This window comes from Sprattus sprattus (assembly GCF_963457725.1).
Source record: "Sprattus sprattus genome assembly, chromosome: 5".
In the NCBI taxonomy this organism is placed as follows: domain Eukaryota; kingdom Metazoa; phylum Chordata; class Actinopteri; order Clupeiformes; family Clupeidae; genus Sprattus; species Sprattus sprattus.
Window position 1 is genome coordinate 13,027,838 of NC_137924.1, and position 17,497 is coordinate 13,045,334.

A 17,497-nucleotide genomic window follows, 5' to 3' on the forward strand; every position below is an offset into this window, starting at 1 on the left:
CTAATCCAGTCTCTTCCCTGGGTCTCCAATCAAAAGGTGGACACCGTAAGGGATAAGAGCAACCACGCTGAGCGGCACCACTGCGCTCTTGCAGAAGGACAGGGTGTAGAAGAGGACCTCAGTGTGCGTGGGCACCTTGATGAGGTCGTAGAGCTGCAGGGTAGTGAGCGTGGCGGCCACGCACGTCAGCTTGAAGCGCGTCGTGTAGCCGTTCTTGCCCTTGCAGCTCTTCAGAAACATCTGCGAGTTGATGGCCAGGCCGAGGCCGAACAGAGCGCCCAGGTTGCGCACCAGCCCGGCGAAGGGCGTGGTGTCCAGGTGGATCCAGTCTGGGTTGATGCACCATTTCTTGGCCTTGGAGATGGACCAGAGCAGGTCGATGTGGATCATCTTGAGGAGGAAGTATAAGCTGAGGGCGAAAGAGAAAAGGAAGAGGCTGGTCTGGAGGTAGACCTTAAAGCTGGCCGTGTGGATGGAGGGGATACGCTCGAATGCTTCAGCCACCAGCATACCTGACAGAAGCAAGCACATAACAACATGAGAACAGAGTAACATAGTCATCTGTTTTATAGCAAATAATCAGTTGATGTAATTGTGACCATTAGGAGTACCTGCTAAAACCCCAAGGATGACCTGATGGGGAAAGTGGGTGGCAATAAATACTCTTGAAACACAGACACTGATCTGAATGACCCAGAATGCAATCCAGAGGAATGACCACACAAGGCGAAACCTAGGAAAAAAAGGGACGATAATTATTATTCACTATTTGAACTGTGACTTTTGTCCTATGATAAAAGGTAACGTCAATAGTATGTACACTCACTAATGGATGTGCTTACCTCTGCGACTCTTGGTTGGTTGTGTCGCTGTGTGGTCTTGTGAAATTGACTGCAGATGTTACCATTACATACCACACACATGATGAGCCCATGGCATGGCCAGAGGGGCTACCTGCAAAACAAAGATACTTTTTCAAAGCCATCATTTGCATTTGATGCAACTGCAGTGCTGCAGTTCAGTAAATTTGATCAGTTGTCATTTTTAACAAGCCACCATGGAAGGATAAACAATGCACCTTCATTAAAGGGAATTGTAAGACCTGTTACAGTATTTGTATATATCTACCTGGTCCTGTTTCACAGGTGATGTGGAACTGCTCAAGCTGAGGTAGAGAGTGATTTTGATAGAAGTGGGTTTCCTGCACCCACCAATACGGCCTATGTCCAAACAAAATCCTGAAAATAAAAAGCAGTGTTTAAAACAGATTTTAAAAAAAAATATCAGTAAATATGAATTCCTATAAACAGCACATATCATCTCCACCTGTGCATTTTACCTTTACCAAAGACTATTAACTTTAAGAGTTTTTGTGACAGAGAAGAGACGTACCATTTGAAAATGAGATTAAGCCAGTCGCCAATCACAGCCACCCAGATCATCTTGGTCCCAACAATCTGACTGAGCTGGAACCAGAGAGGGAAATAGAGCGAGAAGATGTTCCGTGGGTCGCCAACGGACGACATGAAGTCGAGGAAGTCATGGTAGTCTTTGTAGTTGCTCTGGAGGTGCTGGATGACCTGCACCCCACTGCTGTGAATGAAGTCCATCGGAGGCTAGCACACGCTCACACGCCTCCCCCCTGCTCACAGATGCTGCCCCATGGATGGTCAGGACAAGTGTTGCCTGCCTTTACCATGGTAGGAGTGAATTTATACTGGGCAACAGCATGGCAGGCTTATTTAACTGCTTGAAGTACGTGGGCTGGAGAGGTAGGGGAGGGGGGATTTTATGTGCTGCATTAGATGAAACTCAGCATTTTGAGGCAGAGTACATCCACCTGTCTACATGATAATTGTGTGGACATTAGTTTTTCCACAAAACCTTTTATTGGTTAAATATTAGCCCTCTCCTTCCAGCCTGGGACTGTGTGTCCAAACAAAGTCTGTCCTTTGCTGAACAACAAGTTTGCACGCCTCATGTGCTGTACCTAGTTTTTTTCCACAGCTGAACAACTGATTTACCTTTTATAAATAGAAATGTATACTAATGATGAAATATTTCTTCAATATATTTTCCTCAAGTTTCTTCACCAAAATGGGATGTAAACTCTATACATAAGCTGTATCAATACTGTTTGATACAGAGTATCATAAAACAAAGAGATAAATCACTTTTACTACATTCAACAAATCCTCCTCCAAGTGAGTTTGTTCTGACTTAAAACGAAACATTTTAAAGCGCATTAATCAGGCACCTAGTGAGTCTAGACTGTTGGCAAAGTAAAATAATTTGGACTGCTAAGAGCATCTCTTACCCAGGTAATGATGAAAGACTACTTACAGGAGCTCTTCTTTTAATGGGTACAGAGAGTCCCTTTTAGATTAGGTTCTCATCTTAAACATACCTTGTTAGGAATGGTAGTCTACGTATTATGTGAAATACCATAAATAACGGTATCCTTTAACTTATTTACTACATCCACATATTACTACAGAATAATGTTTGTAGAGTTTCAATGAGGTTTTTACCCCAACCAAGCATGAACATATTTGAACAATTGAAGACTATTGACTAGTGACTATTTCACTTTCTTGGGAATTTGCAGGACTAAAACTAGACCACCAACCACCACCACTAGATGTCGAAGAAATGCACACTTGATAAATAATAACAATGAATTGAATCATGGGAAAACGTGAGCGATACCATGTTATATTCGGAATTTGTATGTAATGTGAGATACAGGTTTGTACTGTACTTATAAAATAAATTAAACTCAAATCATTCAGAACATACTATATGATAAAGTGTAAACACGAACATGATCAAATAAGAGTTTAACAACTAAATTAAAAAATGGATCCATCTCAAACGTCATTTCCGTCTATGTGTTGTTTTCCTCGGCGCGTGTTTTTGAATTTTTCTCCAGCAGCAAACGTATCGTTATTTTCCTTTTTGGGGAACTTTTGACAAAGGTAATACTTGATAATTACTTATATTGATGACATTGCCATCAATCTCCTTTTAAATGTGGGATCATTGAATAGATTTAACAGATTTACAACTAGACTCCGTGACTACGAGTCCACCACTTACTTTCGCAGCTAACGTCATCTAGCTAACGAGTAGTCAATAAACTGCGGCACGCATGCCTAACCTCAACGAAAACAAACCAATCGTTCACTTATTACTCGTACATGTATTACCAATCTTTAAAAGCTCATTACGAACCTAATGATATCGATACCTCTCAAATATAGAACGGATGGCTAATGCTAGTGGGACGGCAAGCTAACTGTATTTTCCTGCATAGCTGATCAGCTGTCATCACTGTATCTTGTGGTTTTAATTTTTAACCTTTGCATCTTAGCCTAAATATGTAAAGTTGTTTTATTATAATCCATCTTATTTCGTTTTCAAAGACACAGATGGCACAGATAAATGATGTAGATTCTGGGGATAGTTTCACCACTATGCTGGAAGAGATCCGCACCAAACTGATTTTCCAGGTTGTCGGAGAAATGGTTGAAACCGAGGCAGAGTTGCACCACTCACACAGACAGTTCAGCAAGGCTGGTCTTGGTATGTAGCATGTTACTTGTTCCACTTACCCACAACATATCATGTACCAACCAAGTCAATCTGCCAGATTAACTAATAAAAAGTACTTTTGCAGAGACGTGCTTGAAAAAATGCAAGGATGAAACGTTGTTTGAAACTATTGAGGTATTCAAAAAAGGTAAGTTCGCTATTCTTTTATGATTTGTAGCCTACAACTTTGAATAGTTAGTCCTTGAGTTTCAGTTTAATTGTCACTGCAAACAGTGGTCTTCACTTCATTTTACACGGACAATAGTCCAGTGATTGCTTTGCCTTTTTGCCCATGAAGATGTGGACCAAAGGAGTACGATTCTCAAGCAGAAGAGTCGAGAACTGCCAGAAGTCATTTCTGAGATAGAGGAGAAGAGCCTGATGAAGGAGAGCCTGATACAGAAGATTGAGAGGTTGAAAACGGAACACGCAAAAAACAGTGATCGTATGTTTGAAACCATTCTGACTTTTCAATGACTTTACTCTGATTTGGTATTAACTTGGTGATGTGGCGTACATTTTAAAATCGCAAGCTTATGTTTTGTCTCGTATTTGCCTTTTAAGTGATTGTAGCACAAAACAAGGCCAACAAAGACAGACTGAAAAACCTACACAAAGCGAAGCAGGTGTTCCAGGATTGTTTGAAACTGGAGATCAGGAAGATTCAAGGTAGAAAGGCACTAACAACACTTCCTTAACATTGTTAAAGTCTGTTTGTACCCAAACATTGCTCATCCACATGTGTTATTATGTGTCAAGGTGAGAAGCTGCAGTTTGTCTTCAGAAACCTGGACCACAGAGACCCGGAAAGTGCTTACACCTTCATACTGATGATTAGCAACGAAGGGGTGTACCAGAGTATGTGCAATTACAATGGTTCCATGGATTCCTACTTGTCAGTGAATACATGTGAAGGCAGATAGTCAGAACATTACTACAATTTTACCCAAACAAAGCGTGCAGTTCAATATGAATGAGTAATATGAATGTTTTCTAGCCAGCTAAATCTAATAATTGTTTTTTTGTGTGTGTACCACCTTAGTTGAGTCCTGCAGTCCACCCCTGGAGTGTATGCCTCAGCTGGAGCAGAACCTGAAGAAGACCAACAACTTCTCTGCCTTCCTTGCCAACGTCAGGAAAGAATTTAAAGCCCTAATTCCAGAGAAATGAAACACAGTAGTACCATCCTACAGTGTGCTGACTCAATTTTATATCCCCTAAGAGTTTCATCAACTCCTAAAAAAAATCCATATTGGTTCTTTTGTATTTGTATATTTATTTAACCTAAACCCTAGCTGAAGTCTGCATCACACTCACCTAGTCACTGTTTTTATTTCTTGTGTTTTCTAGCTTTTAGTGTATTGGTATTGTATGTTTCTTAATTAAAAAGTGAGCCATGCACTTGCTTTTTATTCTCCAGAAACATGATGTCGTTAATTAATGAGGCAAGGTCCTGGTTTTCTTGGGTGGAGTGTGGTTTATATGTGAATAATCAAATAAAAAAAAAACAGGAGTCATCATTTTTGAAAATAATTATTTTAATACTGACATTTTCATACGGCATTAAAACAGTGTCTTCACATTGAAATACTACTACAAAGTATGAATTGTCTTCTTTTAAGCCTACAGGCCTCCAGGATGTCAGTCAAGTAAATGAACGATGAAAAAAAAGGATTGCTTTTAAATTCTGGGCTAATGCTAGCTTGATTAGCAGGTCTTGCATTAGCTTTAAGTAACTCAGTATAGCAGTGATATATACATAACATTATTATCTAATTATGATTAAGGATCATCTGATCAAGTTAATGATTAACTAGGGTTGAAATCTCTGTCTAGTCTGGTTGAAGTTGCCATTTCATAAAGGTATTGAATTGATAATTTGTTAATGAATCAGTGTGTATTTGTAAGTATTCTTCTGTATTTAGGATATGACAAGGACTCCCTGCCCTTGTTCTTGTACTATGCATCAGAAGTCTTGCCATCATTTAACACAGGAAGCTCCTCCACGTATGTTGCTGGGAAATGACCCTTCTGTCCATTTAAGGCCCCGTACCACCAGTCATTGCCATCCCTCTGAAAAATGTCAAGAAGGTCCCCTAGGAGGAAAACACGAACGCCATTAAAATAAGTTTACTGCAAAATAGGTGACAGTAGGAGAGGTTCTTTTGTGTTTTTACTGCATGTTCACCTTCCATCATGTTCAGCTCATCTTCTCTTTCTGAGGTGAAGTCATAGAGTGCTCTGCATTTACCCAGACTGTGAGGTTCTCCTGGGAATGAGAGAATCAATGCTGCAAGGTCAGGGTGCTGGTCTGGAAAGGTAACAGTAATTCCAATCCTGTAAATATCTTCAACAACCAAACAGGTTGGAGTGTTTACAGGTGTCTATATACAATATAACTGTACACATACACAGTTGATATAATTGGTAAGAACAAAGGAAAAAGCATGGTACTACTTTCAAGTATAGTATAGCATAGTCCGGTATATGGTTCCTTTGTTTTTATAGAATAAATAAATGTAAGGCTTACCTTCTGTAATCTCGTCAGACCTGGTGCCTCCATTGAGTTCCCTGCTGGGCTGAAGTCCGCTCTCCTGGGTTGGTGTGAGGGGTTCTGGTTCGCCCCGGCCAGAGGTGGATTCGGACTCCTGTGGCAGCACACTTTTAACTGGACCCTTATATATGATGGATTTTCTCAGAGACTGCCGTGACCGAAGTGATGTGGTTTTGATCCTCACAGGACGAGACAACTGCACGACGCTGTGTTCACAGTCCTTTGGGGGGGATAGGATAGGATGGAGCCTTTTTTTTCCTCCTGAGTTGAAGGGTTCACATTTTGTGCTTAATCTCTAGTTAAACTAAGTCATTATTAAAGTATCATTCTTACCTTATCCTTCCATTTTGTGATGCTGTTGCTGAACTTGTGCTGTGGCTTCGGTTTCCCCTCAATTTCAGCCACTGTTACAGACAGCTTACAGTGTGTCGCTACTAAAAGGTCCAATTTCAATGTGATCTTCAGAAAGATTAAATTAAAACAGGTTAAGCAATAACTAAACAGTAGTAACTTAATTAAGTTTGTACTGCAGGAATAGGCTACTGAATAACCATACTTCATCAAGTAACTGCTCTGTTTCATCCAAGTTTTTTTTGTTTGAAAATGATGGGTTCTCAGTGTATGTCTTCACCATTTTCTCCAGACCTAAGATAAAAAAAAAACATTCTCATTGGTGATGCTGCAACACCTTTCACAGAGGCAAGCATGTCTTCCATCTATTTTGGCTTGCCTTCACGGTCTTTATTTGTCTTTGCCATGAAGTCTTCTAGTCGCTGCAGTTTGGTCTTCATCGCATCTTTACGCCTCTCTCGTCCCATCACAGTCTTACTATCTTCCTCCTAATCGACACATGTAAGGGAACATGATTAGATACAACTGTTTATGAACAGGCCACATCCTGCCAAATAGAGGTGATGACAAATGTGCAATATTTGAAAACTTTGACTGCCTCATATTCATGTTCAGTGTAGGATTGTGTAAACAAATGTGTTCTCTGCCGTCTGAATCAAAAAGTAGCACATATTTGTGTAAAACATAAACACTGCAAGTTTTCTGGCTTTAAGTCAAAGCTGTGACCTTCAACAGACACATCCTTTTCCCATTTTCTCTCTCTCCCTTTATGCTCCTTTAAGCTATGCACAAATCAGTCTAGACAAGAATGTTCCTTTTATCACAGGAATAAACAGTAGGTATTCAGAACTGTACACAGAGAAGACATTTGGACATGGAGCCTCACAAAATAGTCTGCCATCAAAAACTCGGCTTTGTTGTCCTCTGCAGTAACGCTTGTCTTGTCTACCAAGCTCTGCAGGTCCTTCTCCATGTCCACGGTCCCGATGGCTTGCTCAATTTGCTTTTGACACTGCAAGGAAAGGACATTGCCATAACAATCAGTTCCTGTCAGGATATGTCATTTTTTCAAGACTTAGGAATTGAAGGGAGATCAGAAATTCTCACATGCAGTAGAGTCTGTCCAAAGCTGGACATGTGGAGGCTGTACTTGTTTAAAATGTTGCTAAGAATTTCTATCCGTTGTTTCTCAAGCTCCTGAATTATCTATAAAAGACAGAGTAATATTTTGACATTTTCCATGGAATTTTTAGCTCTAAAGATATGTTAAAGACATGTTATGACTAGTCTACATAACAATTTGCTATGCGAATGACCACTGACATGGTAGCAGTTTTTGAGTGTGCTCTCCCACTTGAGACGCATCTGGTGACCCTCCATGTTGATGTTAAAGTACTCCTCGTCAACTTTGGCCTGCAGCTCTGCCGATTTCGTCAGTCTGTTGAGCATCTGGCAGATGACAACACAACCAATCAGGGTTCAAACCATAAACTAGTGACATTGGTCACTGTGCCGCTAAAAAACGTTTGTCATACTTGGACGAGAACTCTGACTTTGATACAAATACCTTTTGTTTTTCCTTCTCTGTGCTTATTTGCTTACTGTTCTCCACAAAGGTGAACAGAGCCTCATGTTCCCGCGTTAGAGCCATCAGCTTCTTTTTCACCTGCAGGAGGTGGCATTGTTGTGTTAAGTATCTGATTCAAAGTTCGTCTGATGACTTCAAAGGATTCATACAAATATTTCATATCCTAACTTTTTTTGTTGCAAGACATTGTCACTTTTATATTGTAGCACGCGTGGGAGTTGTGCGTGTGTGTGTGATGCGTGTGTGTTGGGCAAGCTGACCTAGAGGAGAGTGAGTAAGGAGTAGTGATGCACCAAGTGCTCAAGGCAGAGCCCCTAGAAAGCAATAGGACATTCTGAGGGTCTGCTACAGATCTGGAGAAGCCAGGCATGTTGCACGCCATTGCCCAGTGCCTGGCAGCCCAACACCCTCAGTGGTCCAAACTAACATAGGCTGGCACAGGGGCTGGACTGGCACACTGTCTGAACAGCTGTTGCTCCCCCGGGCTCATGGGCTGTACATCACCTGCGACTTGGAGGGCATCCCCTGCCGAGCTCTAATGGACAATGCATCTACCATGTCCCTCATCCGACCCGGAACACTGTCAGAAACTGAAGAGCCATGACCACCAGGCTGGGCAGCCATAAGTAGGGATGGGTATCGTTTGGGTTTTTTCCGATACCGGTGCTAAACCGATACTTTTAAAACAATAACGGTGCCCAAACGGTGCCTGAACCGATACTTTTTTTTTTAAAGCAAAAAATGATGACTGACTACATTAAAGAAAGGCTTTTTTATTGCCAAGGCAATAATTTTCTTCAAATTGAACAATATATTAACTGTTTAAAATGTACTATTATTATAAATGCATACAAAACAATTGACTTCAAACTACAGCTTCTTTTTAACTTCAAAGGAGGACATCTGGCAGCTTCCTGCCTGCCTGCGAGCCTGAGGCCTCCAGTTCGTCTATAGCTCGATGGAGACAGGCCACCTCGGCATTACCAAGACGCTTCTTCGGCTACTAGTCGACCAGGCTGTTGTCAGGATGTCACACCACTGCAGCAACACAAGGGAGGGGCGTCTATGGAGCGGGTGGCTGTGGATGTCCTGGGCCTGTTTCCTACCAACGGCTAGGCGAAATTGCTTTTTCACTATGGACTTTTTCACAAAGTGCCAAGAGGTGTTAGCTTTCCCCAACCAAAGTACTGCCACCACCGCTGAATGCTTGGTCAGCGAAATGTCCTGCCGTTTCTGGGCTGGACTATTAATACAACCTGCAAGAGTGGCTGTGGGAGATGCAGTGACAGAGGCTGGGGCCTTGCTATGATACCCGTTGCCTTGGAGAGGACTTGGCACATGGAAATGGAAGGTATGGGTCTATTGTCCCAAGTGCGACCAGCTGCACCCTATACACCACATGGGACAGCCTGGCTAGCACAGTCCATAGACCAACCTAGTGTGCTGTGTCCATATATAAGTCTGTTTTCCCTCCCTGCCTTCTGTATAAGTGCTCGGAATGTTTTGTCTGTGGTTTATTAAACAGCAAGTCACCAAAAATAAGTCATCGAGTTGCTCCAGTCCTACAATATAATGTAAGTGTGATTCAAGATACACACTGCTCTTTGACACAGAACTGTGTTATTTTCTCACAAGGGGGAGAAAATGCCTGATACATTTTTGAATTAGCATACCGTGCCACTAAATAGAGTACTCACTTTTAGCTGTTCATTGCAGTTTGTGATGACAAGTTTCCCAGTTTTTTCTATTGCACCGTCAAGCTGCATAAAAAGTAATTATAGTAAGAGACCCACTCATATCACCTTATGTGGTCTTAGGAATAAAAAGGAAAAAGTTACACACAGGCCTCTTCCTTTTGGTGTGTTCATCAAGGATTTGGCGTATTTCCAGAATGGCATCTTGCTGAAGAGCATTCCCTAGAGTTCTGCGGAAACAAGACTCAAATAGTCCATTACATTACAAAAAGCAAATATTGAGAGTCCTTGAAAAGAAAAGACTTACCTGTGTACGTCTGCGGTGGAGAACATTTCATTGGAGATCTGAGACCATGCATGGTATGTTGTGCTTAGAAAAGAGAAACAACCATTCTCAAACAGTCCACTTCCATTCTCAAACAGTCCAACTGAGAGAATGGAATAATTTTTGTGGTGAACAGCATTAAAATACTGTCTAAACATAAAGGTCTGTTTCATTGGGGGATTTGTTGTTACCTATTGCTGGCCATCTCTTTAGAGGCTTTGATAAGTTTGCCAGCCAGCTTCTGCATTCCTTTTGCATAGTTAATCTCTAACTCAGACCTGCAATTAAAGCAAAAGTCAACTTCAGAAGTGCCACATTGTATCACAGTATAAACATAGACAGAGTTTAAAAGAGTACATTTTACAAGACCCTCAGGAACACACAGCGGGTTTTATGACTCAGCAATGTCTTTCAAAACTGCTCCTCTCTCTCTATCAACCCCTCCACAACCTAATTCAAAGACCTTCTACGCAGGCTAATTTGCATTGCACCTTCAAACCAAACAACACGGTTCCCTGGTGGCTGTTCTGTTCAACCTTGTAGCCAGATGGTTCCACTGCAGTGGTGAAGTTAAGGTGCGACTGAATGTGAGAGTCTGGATTCAAGGAGACTGTGAGGTATTACTTCTGAGGTAAACTTCCATTTGTCAAGTAATAAGTGAAAGAATGATGATTTCAATGAATGATCCTTGAAAGCACCTCTGGTGGTTATGATTTCAAAGTGCAATCCTTGACAAATTTCCTGTGAACCATTGTGATTTATTTAGCCATTTATTGGCAAACCAAAAACTTTGATCGATCTTTTTCATACACAGATATCTTTGAGGACACTGGCAATGTATAGATGAAATAACCAAAAAGATGGCATGACATGCAGTATACCTTTGCTGAAACACTGCCAGCAGCTCTTTGCAGAAATATTCTCCATTCTTGGAAAACCTTTTCAGGTCCTGGTACAGCAAGTTGTACTACAAAACACATATTAAAAAACCCAGATGATTCCCCTTTTAAAACCACACTGTAAACAACCATTGTGAGAGAACTGATTTACAACATATTGCTATCGGCACTAGTGTCCACCTGGGCCACTGGGTACATGTAAGCTTATCACAAACTGTACACTTTAAGCCTTTTCAAGTTGAGATACTGAGCCGCAGCCTAAGAGGGCTATTTTGAAACACAATGGGGAAGAAAGTGGGAAAAGGCTAGACACCATACTCACAGTGCAGCTACTGACCAAGTCCTTCATCTTGAGTCTGTGGCCGTCTGTTGACTTTGCACTGGAGACTTTGCCCTCCCTACCCCCCTTCCAAGTCATGCATGCGGAAGTCACCTGGGTGCCTTACTGCCAATGCCAGCCACTTCAGGCAGTCCTCCAAGTGTGCCTTTGAATTCACTGAGTCAATAAAGCATGAAAAAAACACTCAAGCAGCATAACTGTCTATCATTTCAACAAGTGGAAAATGGCCCATTAAATGATGCAGTGAAGAATTACAGTTTATTCAAACAGAGTCCTCAACATTCTGCAGAGTATGTAAGAGCCAAACGCTGGACTTTATTTTTTCCATTGGCAGACAAAAGCAGCACTTTGATAAATCACCACCACTGAGATAAAAGAAAACACAAAGCACACTAAATATTCATTGTGCTGGGATTTGTCATGTTTATTCAAAATTCATGGCAACACTTTTTTCATTGTCACTTACATTTTTTTTCCATTTCCACAATGTTTTCATAAAGGCAGAGAAATCCTGCCCTCTTAAATACTGTGTTCATTTTTGACATCATTGTAAACCATGTGAATCACCTCTGCCATGGCAAAAGTGTGTGTGTGTGTGTGTTTGGGTGGGGTGGGGATGTGTGGTTGGACATTCAATGGCAGTTTCCCATTGGACTGACTGCCGGGGGGACCTCAGATATGCAGCAACACTGGATCTAGCTGTGGTAGAACCTTGCTGTTTCAAATCACAAGCGTCAACTGAAGCTTTCACGACAAACGTCCTGGCAAACATAAAAAACAGGGAAAAGACACTACTGTTCCTTCATTAAAGTCATCCTACAAGCGAACTGAGTGAAGCACACCATCCTTATATCTGTATCTGGTATCTCACCTGGGCTGGGCTGATGAAAAAGTATACTTTGCTTAATATATGCAGATACACTCTATGATTAACTTATCAGAGATTCTAATTTAACAACTATAACTGTAATCCATGATTCAATTATTACCCTCATGCAGACAGACTCTGAATCACAATGACTTTTTGGGTAAGATAGATCACTTCCATCCTTTCTGGTTTCTCATTACATTTCGCATTAACCAAGTAAAAGTATGACAAGATAAAAGTGCTGTGCAAATTATTTTAAAAATGAGAAGCCAATTCCTATGCGAGTGCTTACTGACTGCCCTAATAAGAATACTATTTCTGTAGCTCCTGTTTACAATTACAAATTTAGCTCATGTAAACTCAATAGGCTATAGCAGGACTACATGTTGACCTGCTCAGCACACTATGAAGTGACCTGCATTAGATTACAGATGAATAACATAATAATGTCTTAATAGCTGCACATACACATATTACCGTTACTGCTGATGTGTGTTTGTGTATCTGCCGGTAGTGTTCTGTCAACACATACTAATTTATATGGCGAGTGAGATGATTGCAGTGACGGATCTAGCGAAGGGGTGGTGAGGCATTTACAAGCCAATCCAGTTTGTACAGTGAGCAGCCAGGGACAAGACTCCTATTGAACGAGTTCACACTTAGATGGACAGGTGAACAGCACTGCAGCTGCGGACATCATGTGTCACTTTTAAACACTGACAGCAAAATGATTTAAAAGGAAACGCAAAAAAAAAAAAAAAAATCCACAATTTGCAAAAAACAAAACAAAAACAACAGTTTATACACATATAGAAAAATAAATAAATACAAAGACACTGACGCAAGATAAACTTCTTCTTCCCATGATTCCACGCTACACAGCAGCATGCTTCATATGATTAAAGTGGAATGCTTTCATTCGCTGGCTAATGACAAAGTGGGCGGTACCAACAAGAGTGCAATGCTATAATCAGGTGCACAAGAACGCAGGGAGACCCTAACCCCTCAAACCAAAAAATAATAAACAAACAGAATAAAGTGGAGGAGATTAAAGGAGAAGAGAGCAAAAAAAAAATCATAGCGAAAAAAAAAAAAAAAAAAAAAAAAAACTGCATTCACATATCTTTATTCCAGTACCAGACAGGCAATGTTGTTCATGTATTCACACGCACAAGTATTAGTAGCACTGATGGGGCCAGAGGATCCCACTCCAGTGCTTGAGTGTCTGACTGCGGACTGGTCAGTGGTCGTCGTGGCAGGACGTGCGCGTCAGGTAGCCGTTGGTGCCGTGGGCTCCGTTAGTGCCGTGGGCTCCGTTGGTACCATTTGAGGAGCTGCTGTGGTGCTTGTGGGGGGGAGGCGGCGCCTCGTCCTCGTCCGAGCTGGACTCTATGTCGCTGCGGTCGTCCTTGGACACCTGCAGAATGACCCAGGGAGAGCAAAGGTCAAGTGATGTATTCAATACACTTCGTACAATGAATCTGAATGTGGTGTTAACCAACTAATAACATTGGGCCTCATTCTCGACAGCAGTTGGGAAGACTTTCCGAAGGATTTCAGAAGGAACTCCACTTCGGAAACATTTATGAAAACATTTGCATTCTCGTTATTTTTTTCTTCTGTGCTTTCTTCTGAACTTCAGACAACTTTCAGAACTCGAAATAGGCCGCAAGGTGAAGCACGAAAAGTCCTTTAGAAAACGAATCCCGTTCCACTCACTGGCATCTACACAATCTTTAGCTTATAAAAAAGAACGAGTCGTGGTTAGTAACCAAAAAAAAGTTCGTCGCTGATTTTCCAGTCGATTGTCTATATGGCTTTGTTTTATGCAGAACTAGAGACTTCAGAGCGTAATAAGATTTTTGTCGGGAGCCGTGCCACGGTTCGACACGTGATCATGCTACACCAATGAGAAGGCTGCATTTGTCAACAGAATGGAAAAATGGCGGCTCCCGTGTGGTTAGAAACATCGTTAAAGATAGAGGAAAACATCCGAACATCCTCAAAAGTGGGCTAAATTAATTCTAATTAGTGCTGTTTAGATAGCCGCGTCCAAGAATAACAATGAGGCAAATATACGATGATGTTATTTTTATGTTAAGTCATTTACATCAAGTTTGACATACATGGGAATACCCACCGAAGAAATCAAGGCAAAGACTGTACTTCCTACGTCAGCTGAGGTGATCTTAACTATGAGAAATCATAGGCTTAGATGATACACAAGCAATTCCATGCAACATTGTAAGAACTCATGAGCATTTCTTAGAAATCACAAAGAAATGATGACATCGTCTGACAGATGAACAAAGACAAGAATTATGACTCTGGATGTCACTTCCACCAGCTCCAAAGGTGATCCTTGAGCTGGTTCACTGCCCCTGCAAAAACTATGTTTGCCTGCGAGTTTAACTAACTTTGACACTATGGATTTAAGAAAATGGGCAAAAACTTAAGGTGGCAACAACCACACACACACTCCACATACAAACACACACACCCCACATACAGTAGGCTACACACACATTTCACTCCACATCGACACATAGCCTACACACGCACACACACACTCACAGGTGAGATTTCATTCACAACAATAAACCCTCATTCCCCTATAACATTACAGCTCCACTCCCAGATTCTCTCTCTCCCACACACACACACTTACAGAAATACAATAATCATCCCAACTTTAGAAATCCAGCGAGGGGGTTGACTTTTCCTCATTGATCTGGAGCACTCACACCTAATTGTAAGCCCTGTCAGACCCTCGTTTGTAATTGTGATTAACATTAAATAAGGGTTAAATACATTATATCAATAAGACACAGAACAAAATACAGTAGTAATAAGGATGATAAGTGCAACGGCCCAGTGGTTGAGAAACACTGCACTAGGACATCAAGTCTGAAATGCCATCAGCGGTTGCACAGTGAAGAAAAGCCACTTAAATGCTTGAATTCTGAAGTGTGAAGTTTGCCCTTCTCAAATACATATGTTGATACTCATGCCATGTGGAAAAACTTCTAAACAAGCTGGGTCTTTAAAACGTCACCTGATAGTACATGGCAGGGAAGGTCCACATAAATGTGCCTGACCTTTTATATGTTTACAATATGTAAAGGCATTTTCACTGGCATTTTCATATGCAAAAACATACTATGTGGGAAAACATTTACAAGGTCTTCAACTCTGTTTGTGTGTGTGTGTGTGTGGAAGAGAAGACTGGAGAGAAGCCTCGTGAAGGTGCCCAGTGTGTGCACACTCACACTCACACACATGCACATCCTCATATAGGCTGTAAGGTGAACCCTGTTTCCGTTTTAACCCGCTACACTGTCTGGCATCTACAGATGTGGCAGTCATTGCTGTAAGTGTGCAGACAGATTTGCCATGCACTTTATATGTTTTCACAGGGACTGGCAACAGGACATGTATCATTGACATTACCAAGGTGTCATCAGCTCTTGGAACCAGTGTGTGTTCAGCCTTGATCGGAATTCAAACATTCTATGGGTGTGACTCCACAAGTGCCTTTTATGGCAAAGGAAAAAGAAAGACATTTTCTGTTGCATGTGAGAAAGATGAGTACCTAAAGGCTTTTAAAAGTTTAGGTACTAACTTAAACTTGGAGCAGTCAACATTTGCATTTCTTTGCCAGTATGTATGCCACTTATATGATCAGTCGGCTGCTGATAATGTAAATAAAGCTAGGTTCAAGGCTTTCTGTATGACATCATCAGCCTTGCCAGAATTATCCATTCCCCCTACCACTGATGCCCTCCATCAGCACTGCAAAAGGGCAAACTACCAGGCTGCAATAATGAGGTCCTGTCTCAAACATAATATAAGTGCTCCATCACCTGCTGGATATGGTTGGCAAATAGAGGATGGGAACTTCACGTCACCTGGATGACTAGAAATCCAGCCCCTGACAGTGTTTTGCATGTCGTTGCTGTAGGAACTGGAAGATAACTGTCCTGACACTGACACTAACAGTGAGGACTGAGTGTCCCTAATCTGTTATTTCTTATTCAGTTTTGTACAGTTTTATTTATCATATTTCATGTTTCATGAAGAGTGTTTTTATGGTTCATTAGTGTTGTTTTCATTTGTGGAAGAATGAATGAATTAATGAATGAACAAACAGATGGTCATTGGTATTTACAATTACTGCCTTTTATTGATACATGGAGGTTTATTTGTCACATACATAAAAATACTACTGTTTTTTTCTGTGCGAGTGTGGAGAAAGAAAGATCAAGAAATATTTTTCATAAATAGCAAGAGGGAGTTTAAAGAGCAGTGTGTGAAAAAAGGTGTAATTGATGTTTTATAGTCATTGTGTGTGTTTAGGATAAGGAATGCTTGAGGAAAGAAGCTCCTCCTCAGTCTCTCTGTTCTGGTCTTGTAGCAGCAGAGACGTTTGCCTGACCTCAGTGTTTTGAAAAGTCCATGGTCAGGATGTTAGGAATCCTTTACAATACCTTGGGCGCTGGTAGGTAGGTCTTCTCTTGCAGGTCTCCTGCAGAATATGGAGAGATGCTCTGATGATTCGGTGCTGCAGTCACAGGCTGTACAGTTCCCATACCAAGTGATGCTGTCAGGACACACAGCTGATGGTGCTGAACTTCCTCAGCTGATGTAGGAAGTACAGTCTTTGCCTTGATTTCTTCGGTGGGTGTTCACAGTCCATGTAAGATCTTCAGTAATGGGTATTCCCACGTATGTCAAACTTGATGTAAATAACTTAACATAAAAATAACATTATCGCATATTTGCCTCATTGTTATTCTTGGACGCGGCTATCTATACAGCACTAATTAGAATTAATTTAGCCCACTTTTGAGGATGTTCGGATGTTTTCCTCTATCTTTAACGATGTTTCTAACCACACGGGAGCCGCCATTTTTCCATTCTGTTGACAAATGCAGCCTTCTCATTGGTGTAGCATGATCACGTGTCGAACCGTGGCACGGCTCCCGACAAAAATCTTATTACGCTCTGAAGTCTCTAGTTCTGCATAAAACAAAGCCATATAGACAATCGACTGGAAAATCAGCGACGAACTTTTTTTTGGTAACTAACCACGACTCGTTCTTTTTTATAAGCTAAAGATTGTGTAGATGCCAGTGAGTGGAACGGGCTGAAACGAAAACCGTGTTCACCTTACGGCCTAAAATAGCAGTCGTAACTCTACCGGAATCTTCTCAAATGGGATTCCACGGGCCATCTTGTGGTTATTTGAGGAATCGCGTTGAGGAATGACATTTGAAAAAACTCC

At 41.3% G+C, this 17,497-nt stretch overlaps 4 protein-coding genes across 4 annotated transcripts in view; 1 reads left to right on the forward strand and 3 right to left on the reverse strand.

Annotated features, from left to right (window-relative positions):
- LOC308366287 (glucose-6-phosphatase 2-like) lies at positions 1 to 1,610 on the reverse strand (the record flags this gene model as incomplete). Its single annotated transcript, XM_080839937.1, has 5 exons — positions 1 to 512; positions 612 to 733; positions 843 to 954; positions 1,129 to 1,238; positions 1,393 to 1,610. The coding sequence occupies 5 exons, from the start codon at positions 1,608 to 1,610 to the stop codon at positions 1 to 3; spliced, it is 1,074 nt and encodes a 357-aa protein (XP_080696063.1).
- A 1,300-nt stretch (positions 1,611 to 2,910) lies between these two features.
- Positions 2,911 to 4,911, forward strand: spc25 (SPC25 component of NDC80 kinetochore complex). Its single transcript, XM_080839405.1, has 7 exons — positions 2,911 to 2,978; positions 3,426 to 3,585; positions 3,680 to 3,742; positions 3,893 to 4,039; positions 4,159 to 4,263; positions 4,354 to 4,452; positions 4,637 to 4,911. The coding sequence occupies exons 2-7, from the start codon at positions 3,432 to 3,434 to the stop codon at positions 4,762 to 4,764; spliced, it is 696 nt and encodes a 231-aa protein (XP_080695531.1). The 5' UTR covers positions 2,911 to 2,978; positions 3,426 to 3,431; the 3' UTR covers positions 4,765 to 4,911.
- Positions 4,912 to 5,553: 642 nt separating this feature from the next.
- Positions 5,554 to 11,423, reverse strand: nostrin (nitric oxide synthase trafficking; the record flags this gene model as incomplete). The annotated part of the gene is made up of 16 exons (XM_080840013.1): positions 5,554 to 5,690; positions 5,783 to 5,863; positions 6,125 to 6,368; positions 6,482 to 6,607; positions 6,705 to 6,793; positions 6,879 to 6,987; positions 7,386 to 7,511; positions 7,607 to 7,705; positions 7,823 to 7,948; positions 8,067 to 8,165; positions 9,785 to 9,847; positions 9,930 to 10,011; positions 10,089 to 10,151; positions 10,298 to 10,384; positions 10,988 to 11,073; positions 11,328 to 11,423. 16 exons carry the CDS (start codon positions 11,421 to 11,423, stop codon positions 5,554 to 5,556), a joined length of 1,713 nt encoding a protein of 570 aa, XP_080696139.1.
- A 2,030-nt stretch (positions 11,424 to 13,453) lies between these two features.
- Positions 13,454 to 17,497, reverse strand: part of cers6 (ceramide synthase 6) — a gene marked incomplete at both ends in the record, with an annotated part of 31,768 nt that continues 27,724 nt past the window's right edge. The window contains one exon of the mRNA XM_080838737.1: positions 13,454 to 13,630. Coding sequence (XP_080694863.1) covers positions 13,454 to 13,630 — 177 coding nt within the window. The remainder of the gene's footprint in view (positions 13,631 to 17,497) is intronic.